General features: G+C 40.2%; 1 protein-coding gene across 4 annotated transcripts; it reads right to left on the reverse strand.

Annotated features, from left to right (window-relative positions):
- Positions 1-491: 491 nt before the first annotated feature.
- NCLPP7 (nuclear-encoded CLP protease P7) lies at positions 492-4,409 on the reverse strand. 4 transcript variants are annotated; one of them, XR_015264624.1, is made up of 3 exons: positions 3,488-4,406; positions 3,150-3,357; positions 2,918-3,006 (listed from the first exon to the last, which is right to left on the reverse strand). XR_015264624.1 is itself a non-coding variant. In XM_086790008.1 (2 exons), exons 1-2 carry the CDS (start codon positions 4,252-4,254, stop codon positions 507-509), a joined length of 936 nt encoding a protein of 311 aa, XP_086646134.1. In that variant the 5' UTR covers positions 4,255-4,409; the 3' UTR covers positions 492-506. The 4 variants fall into 4 exon arrangements, 3 of the variants coding, with proteins under 3 accessions (XP_086646134.1, XP_086646137.1, XP_086646135.1); XM_086790008.1 differs by lacking the exons at positions 2,918-3,006; positions 3,150-3,357 and adding an exon at positions 492-675 and having other exon boundaries at positions 3,488-4,409; XM_086790011.1 differs by lacking the exon at positions 3,150-3,357 and having other exon boundaries at positions 2,979-3,006; positions 3,488-4,404.
- Between the last annotated feature and the right edge of the window lie 4,403 nt (positions 4,410-8,812).

Genomic DNA, 8,812 nt, shown 5'->3' on the forward strand with positions numbered 1-8,812 from the left:
ATATTGAGAACCAAATGAATAGGAGTATACGACCAAAGAAAGTAGCAAGCAAGTAAAGATAGTTTGGGAGCAATTCAAAAGAATAATCTTCCAATCACGTTAATAAAGGCTCCATAGTTCTTATATTCCATCAAAGAAAAGATAAGAGAGAGATATCAATCTGCCTATATAAAGAGATCGAAGTGCAAGGGTTGCCTTAGCCATTGGACTAGTCCCTAAACTTATGCTTAATTGTAGCGTGTTACCCACCAACATCATGAAATGGAATGGAAGAACCATTGAAGCAACGATTATCCACGGTGATACAATGGATATCATTTCCAAAAGCACTTGGTAGAAACTTAAACTCGAAGGGCTTTGGCTAGTCAAATGGCCAATGAGCAATTGATAGCTTGAGGCTGTCTATTATCTATCAATGTCAATGAAGCACCATTCAAGATCCCTTCTACAATGGTCAATAGGGAGAATTACCTTTCCTACCCAATGCTGCTAAAGCAACCATAGCTTTAATAACAAACAACTAGAGCATAGACTTGCTTACAATTAATATAGGTGTTTCTTAAGTGCAAATGATTGACAACATAACCTCTACTCTTGATGGTAATCATCCCAATCTTTATATTGTGGTTGCTAACATTCACAGCACAAACGAGCAACAAGCCACCTACCCCCCAACTTCCAAAACGAGAAAGTTATTAAGCAAGATGTGCATGAACAACCTGCAAAAATGGCAATAGTTCCAAAAAAGCATAAATGTGCAATGTCAACCAATCTAGAGATTAGGGAGCTAGAGCCAATTCTGTGAGCACCAACCCTACTTGTAATTGATGCCAAACCGGCATGATGACGACGACAAGTAATAATCCCAACCATGCCAAAAAGGTGAAAGCAAACATAGGTCCCATTTTGAAAAAGGCACCATAGCTAGGCTCATTCAAGAATAATCCCCCTACATATACTACAAGCCTTGACAAAGATAAGTTACGCATCATCATCACAACTATTGGAAGCTAACAATGTCTACTAGAGCAAAGTAGCTGTAGGTAAGAGGAATAAGTGGCCCAAGCTGCTGCTGCTCCCATTTAGAGAGGTTCCGTACCGCCCCCCACCCCCCCCACAGCACAAGAAAATAAGAAACAAATGAAAAACAGAAAACCCAATCTTGCGTTTAGAGGTTTTAAACATTGAGGGTCTTCATTGTTGTGAAGTGGAGAGATGTTCACTTCCATTCATATTTAAAGGGAGAGCAACATATCTCCAAATCTATGTTCATTTTTCTGTGGTCTTTAGCTTGAAGGTTACTTTGTTGAAAGTGAATTTCAAAAAAGGATAGAATAAAATTGTAGTATGTTGTGTGTGGTTGACGTTGAGCCCAGGGGGATAGCTGAACAAAAAAATGTATCGTAACACCTGAGTTCAACACAAGACAATCAACACAAGACAAGGTGGCTTGCCTATGTCAACCTTTCTTCACTAAAACTTGTCAGAAGCATCAACCTCTCAGGACTTATTGCTGCAAATTCGGTGGGGTCAATCATAATAACATGCGAATAGAGTTTCTCAGATACCAAAACTACCCATATCATAACACTAGATCAAGTACGAACCAAAAATACCACATTAAATTCTCTGTTTAAGGCATTGATCTACTAGTTAAAAAATGTCAATACATGTATAGCTTCATAAGACTTGTAGATCCAAGCTTACAAGTTGCAAGTATAATGGCCACCAAACGAACACATAACAACATAAACAATAAAAAAGTTTTGCAAGGACACCACGAAACACCTTGATAAAAATAAGCGTTGAAAATAACCCCAGCCCCCTGGGAGGACTTTGACTATACTCCTACAGGCGTTGATCAGTACTTAAAACAGGGATCATGTAGCAACCCTATTCCATCCCCTAAAGAACATGACTAGCTAGGCTGATAATGAGGTGAGTCAAAAGTTAATTTGCAGCACTCAGTAAGGAAGTTACGATCTTTCTTAACTGATTCTATATTAAGAGCACCACTTTATACTTATATAAGTGAGTAAAGGACTTACTGGGGGCATCCATCCATGTGGAGAACCCATGGGAAGTTAGAACCTGGAACATACCTTAGCCAAGCTCAGGCTCAACACTTGGGAATGGGTTTGCATGATATTGGCTGCCAAGACAATGCGAGGAGACATGACTTGGTGATTACTTACCCTAAAGCTTGGGGGTGCTTCTAAGAGGTGCTATGGCTGGAAGGTGAGCTAGCCTATCCTCTCCTTGATTGACCTTCAGTTTATCTTTGCTAAGCTACTTACAGGGTAAGGCTGGTTGGAATGATCCTCACAACGCAGTGATAGTATGGTCAGCTAACCCAAATCCTTCAGTGCAAGTTTCATATGGGCTGCTCAAGAAAAGAACACCTATCACTATCCTGCACATGCATTCGTTCCTTGCAGCTTCTGGTCCCCACGACCCCTCCCTTTTGTCTCAGGCTCATGACACGCCTCATATTGGCACTACTGTTGATGATGGGCTGCTTGCATGGAACCTCTACTTGTCATGCACGTATGCTCTCGCTGGATCAAACTTCCCCCCACATTTATTGCATGAGGAAAAGGCTGTGTCTACCTGTCCCTTTCTCTCCTTGTTTGTCAGGAACTATTGAAACTGGGCCTTCTCCTTATACTCTTGCACTGCTACCATGTTTCAAACACCACCATGCCCAGCATCTTTTGACCAGATGCCCACCTGCCTTACATTACACCTCAGAAGCTTATCCCCCTTATCGACAAAAGGTTAAACCCTATATACCATAACTCCATGTGCATAAATCTACCCAAAACCACAGTACAATAAAGATAACAAAATATTGAAGATTAAAACCCAATTACAATGACAAAAAACATTAGGCATGAACTACTTGCCAGCCACAATCTTACATCATTAGACCAAATATTATCTCTGATTATAAGTTGAACAGGGCTTGGATGCTCAGGTGCTATACTACATAATCAAAGGGGTATCCTGCTAAAAACATCAAGTTCCCATAAATCACAGACTGCAAAGCAGAAAAGCGTTAGGTAATAACTCTACATAACCAATTTCATCTTTATTTCAGTAAAGGAAAATTGAATTGCGTGGCAAACCATCACTCCAGAACTGCATACCTGTTAGAGAGCCATTCCTGCTATCTTGAGGAATCAAACAGGGAATGTACGTTCCTTCTACTAGCAGTTGTGTGATACAACAACGCATTTTCATGCATCTATGCAAAATCAGGGCCTGGCCACGGGGCCAGATGGATTGGCTTTGTGGAGGTCTCTGCCTACATCTCCTAACAGCCTTACAAGCGCTTTTAAAATTAGTGAGACTAAGCTACAACCAAAATTAGGCTGGACTTCATTGACAGTGCAAGCAGTTCACAAAAAATACATGATGCTAGAACACTTAAGCAGAATCTACTATCCAGTTCAAAAATGTAAAATTAAAGAGCCAAAATTATTACTGTTTCTGGGAAGGATTTGTATCGGCAACAAGGGATGCCGGCCTAGATTCAATCACCTCATCAATGAGCCCAAACTCCTTTGCTTCTTCAGGCGAAAGGAACTTGTCTCTTTCCATGCTTTCTTCAATCTTCTCAATACTAGCACCGGTATGCTTGGCATAAAGCTTGTTGAGGCGAGACCGCATGTCAAGGATCTCTCTGGCATGGATGGCTATGTCACTAGCTTGGCCACTGGCCCCCCCAGATGGCTGGTGGATCATAACCCGAGCATTCGGCAGGGAACGTCTCTCACCGGACGCACCGGCAGCCAGTAAAAGGGATCCCATGGAGCAAGCTTGCCCTACACAGAGTGTGCTGACGGGGCTTCTTATGTACTGCATGGTGTCATAGATGGCAAGCCCTGCTGTGACCACACCCCCAGGCGAATTGATATATAGTTGGATGGGTTTTTGAGGGTTTTCGGACTCGAGGTAGAGCAGCTGGGCCACAATGAGGGAGGATGTGTCATCTGAGATGGGTCCATTAATGCAGACAATGCGCTCCTTGAGGAGGCGTGAGAAGATGTCGTACGCTCTCTCTCCTCTTGGCGAATGCTCAATCACGATAGGGATAAGGCTGGTGATGTACCTGGCTTTCTGGAGGTGAGGTTCTCCTCCTCCTCCTCCTCCTCCTCCTCCTCCTGCAGCAGCAGCAGCATTGCTGTGGAAAACAGATTGTGTACGAGCAGAAAAGGCACCCCTGGCTCTCCTCAACATGCAAGACATCATCAGAAGAAAACCCTAACTCACCAAAGGGATCAGGGGGCTAGGGTTTCTTCTGCGATTTAGGGTTTGGGATTTTTCTTGTTACCCAAGCCCAGTTCCTCGGTTGAGCTTAAACTTGCATTTTTTCCCCAAAAAAACTGAGGGTCTAGGGTTTTACCCATTTCACATCTACAAGGGGCATTACGTGGGCGCTTGCAGATTAGGCGCCCAATACGTCACAGTGTGTTTGAGCCAATAGGATGGATAGAACCTTGTATCGATCGAACCTTGTATCTTCCTTGGAGAATCGAGCACCCCACTACAACACCCGCAATTTCATCGCTCAAAACTTGCACTGATGCTAGTGCTTAAGATGGGCTTTTTCCCACTCCAACCTTCAAATCCTATCGCCTTCAAATTTCCACCTTTGAATATAAAAGCCTCTTTGAGTGCTTTTTTTTAAATATAGTAATGGGTTTTACTTTTAGGCCTTCAATTTTGAAGTCCAAGACATGGTTGGCCCTTGCACTCCTCTAGCAATATGCCCCTTTTTACGTCGACATCAAAGAGACAACTTTGAAGTCCTTGCAAGCTCCTTTAATCACATGTCCTCTTATAAACCATAGATCAAGTTTTGGTCCAGCAATGACAACTAGCTCAAGAAAACACACTGTGGTTTTTCTGTTTTTTCCTTCTTTTAACACTTGTTAAGAGTGCTGCATGTGCTACGTATTTTACCATGTCAAGGGGTTACAAGAAGGCTAAACAAGGAGGCAAAGTGAAGGATTTCAAGATAGCCCTCCAAGGAGTGGCTCCTATGCAAGGAGGCCCTACATGAAGAGAAGAGGTATTGACATGGAACATGGCTCCCTTAGAGGATAATGAACGTGGCCCATTGTGAGACCTTCACTGCCAACCAAGCCTAATACTCAACCAAGCTTAATACTCAACACCAAAAAGGACTGGGTTGGTGACTTCTCATTCGCATGCAAAGATGCTTTTATCAAGGTTGTATTTTTATGCACTATCTTGGTAATATTGGAATGTATTGATGTACATGCTTCCTTGAATTAGATATACAAAGAAGTATTATTGAGAGTAGAACTTAGTGATGGTCTATAGATTACAAAATCCCATATATCTTTAATTTTTAGTATATATTATTAACTTAGTGTGATGATCCATTAGGGAAAAAGGGAGCTCATTTTGGGGCCTTTTACGGTTTGGAAAAATAAGCTCTCAACCAATGAACAGAGGGCCAACGTAATGTTGGAAATTCATAAAAATAAAAGAAAATAGATAAAAGAAACAATATTTTATGTAGGTACAAGCGTGCTACATTAATGTGGAGATTGGTTTTTTATTCTCACAAGATCTTTGGACATGAAGATAGAATCTAGTCTGACATTTTCTCTGACAAGGGCCTTCCCGCTTCCACCTTCCTTTGAACTTTGAAATGTTGTGCTGCCTTTCCTTCGAAAGGTCTACCATTCTACACCACTGCCTCATTGTGCAGCAACCTCTTCTTTTCCAAAACTGCTCCCTTGATCCTGTTTGGCTTAGAGTAAGATGTTTCTTGTCAACTATCTGTCTGCCCACTTTCTCTTTCTTGAAACTTCACTTTGTTATCTTGTTTACATTACTTTGCTGTGGTTACAGATTCATAAGGTCTCCATGGTGAATAAAAACTATGGTCGTTCTTGTGGAAGACGCTCTGTGGATGATAATGCTATGAAGGCAGAATTATACCACACATCCTTACCCCGTCGACCTGCTTCTTCTATTTCTTCGGTAGAGAATTCAAGTACAGTCAAAACGGAAGGAACTTGGGAAAGGTTTACTGTTTCGAAAGGAGCATGGGTGCTCATGCAACCTAGTAAAAGAAAGAGACTCCAGACAAAAAACATTTTCTTGGCATCATGGAAGGGAAGAGTACGAGATTTTAAAATCACCAGAGGGAAGATATCGGTGAAAGAAGTTTTGATTCAGCATGTGTACATGCATAAAGAACTTGTCTTGCGAGACTATCCAAATGATCTTCCGCAACACAGGCCTAATTGTATATTTTTCTATTGCGGTTTTGTTCTTTATGAGGTGCATGGATTTTTAAGACAAAGCTTTCTTTCTTTGCTTATTGATATTCTTGTGTTATTTTATTTCAGATTTATACCCTTCATCGTATGAGACATGGCAAAACATCGATTGTATTCTGGGATTTATAGATGTTTTGCATGGATCGATAGGAGAACAACAATACCAAGGTCGATGTGCAACAGAGCTAGCTCAATCCGGTATATTTTTTACTGATCATTTTTATCAGTTGTTGCTGGACAATGCAAACACACATGGTGTGTTAAGAAAACAAGACCTTCCGGCATGGAATTCAGTGGATTGGCCTCTCCCACATTTTAGTGTTACAGAGGCATATAGAGCCAAGCTTTTCAAAGAAGTACAGAAAGCTCTGAGGCCCAATATTGCCACAAGGATAATAAAAATTTCTTTATGCATGCATCTCACAGTTTTTGTAGACTTGTTTAATACCTTTCCAGTGAAGGTTTCAAAAACAATGTTCACAGTTAAAGCAACAAGTCTGGCATGCATGCCACAATTTTTGAATAAAGGTTGGGATAAGAAGACATGTAGTTCAGTGTTTTGTGAGGTTGTCCAACCTTCTATGCAACTGAAGTACATGGTTGCATCACAAAATTTCATTTTTTCTTTTTATTATAAGCGCAGTCGAATGCTAGGTACAAAACTAGTCCCAATGGATCAAGATGAAGATTCTTTTGGTGCAGAAAATAAACTTCTTGATATTGATGTTGTTGAGAATGGTGATGTGCTAGTCAATATCTCATTAAGACAATGTTGCTCCCTAGCTCAATGACATTCTATTTGAGACAGAAGGTTCTATTTCAAAGGACTTTTTATTTATCTACAACAATAAGAAGGTATACCATGTGACTTATCCTAGTCTCATTAAGCATTGCTATTACTTTACCCTATTGTTTCATATTGCTTTTTTGCAAGTGCTTCTATTTGAGACAGAAGGTTCTATTTCAAAGGACTTTTTATTTATCTACAACAATAAGAAGGTATACCATGTGACTTATCCTAGTCTCATTATGCACTGCTATTAGTTTACTTTACCCTATTGTTTCATATTGCTTTTTTGCAGGTGCTCAAAAGAAGAGAGAGTTCAATAAAATGCAAAGACATTGAAAATTTAAAAATTGAGATAACACAGACTCCATAAACAAAGGTATTATATTCAATAATGTAAAATTATGTACAGAAGTGTTTAATTATATATGTAGAACATATTCTTGACAACAATTTTCTATTTATCTATAGGCTGATCTAGAGGCTGCTCTACATGGTCCAAGCTTACCGTATCATCTTTATTTGGAGAATCTACTTTCTGCTGCTCCATCCTGTCGTGTACAGTCTCTTGGTGCTGCTCCATTGTCTCCTCTACTGCCCCTGGAGCATCTGTTTGCTGCTGCTCCATCATCTCCTCAATAACATCAGCAAAACAACAGCAACACAGCAGGTCCTTGTTCTTGTGGCTTCTCCTCATCAGCACTAGGTCCTTGTTCCTGTGGCACCACATCTGCATCATCTGTGTCATCAAGGTGTATGACACCTTCTCGGACTTTAGAGCTCTCACCCAACTCGACAGTACCTGGTACAATAGGTTTGGGGGAGGCATACTTCAAAAACTTCCAAATTATATCAGCTCTGAAACTATACACATAGTTCGAGTTGAAGCTATCTTCTCTCATCTGCAATGAGATATGATGATTTAGAACACTTTGTACCAATATCAAATTTTTTGAAGCTAAATGAAAATTATTTTTTCTTACAAGCTCTGGCTGTCCTATCTCAAAATAGCTTGAAAGTATATATTTGGCACTAATCAGCACTCTCCAGCCACAGCTACTTGAATCATCTTGTTGTGGTGTCTGGATAGTTGGAAAGATATGTTAGAAACTGTTAATGTCTGAACAAAATAAAATTATTCAATAAGTTCAAAGGCATAGCATGAAATAGACATCAGTAGAGGGAGCAACTTTCTACCTCTAAATCTATTGGCTCTATTGAATCCAAAAGATTGACATTAGGAGGACACTGATCCAATGCATCTAGAAGTCTTCTAATACAACTGCAATACATATAATTCAGTTAGTGTGCATTAAATCCAAATAATGAAGTTTAAAGTTAAAAATAGCACACAAACCACTTACAATTTCACCTCGCTGTGTGTGTTTCTAAGAGAGTTGAATAAAAAGCATTGCTTCTGCTGGATGTCAATAGAAGCAGAGCTCCAGTGGTCACTGCATAAGGAAAAAAGCATTAAGAAATCAAAGGCTACAAGAGTACTCAATCTTGAAGAAAAATCCCAAAAGAAGCAGCCACACACATACTTGTTATGGTATGGAAGTAGCAAAATATCAACATGATCAAAATCACAGTGTCTGAACCAATTGGAAATATCCATGGGAGTTTCCTTTGGATCTCTTAACTTGAAGGAAATTGCAGGATCAATAATATAAATTGTATGCTGTACAGCATGGTTCAGCCA

The sequence above is a fragment of the Cibotium barometz genome, chromosome 54 (assembly GCF_041138505.1).
Source record: "Cibotium barometz isolate CiBa-2024 chromosome 54, ASM4113850v1, whole genome shotgun sequence".
Lineage (NCBI taxonomy): Eukaryota > Viridiplantae > Streptophyta > Polypodiopsida > Cyatheales > Cibotiaceae > Cibotium > Cibotium barometz.

Coding starts and splice junctions, on each gene's coding strand:
- NCLPP7 (XM_086790008.1), bottom strand. CDS start 4,254: ATGATGTCTTGCATGTTGAGGAGAGCCAGGGGTGCCTTTTCTGCTCGT. Junction 676..3,487: donor ACAAATCCTTCCCAGAAACA/GTAATAATTTTG, acceptor TCGTTTTGGAAG/TTGGGGGGTAGGTGGCTTGT.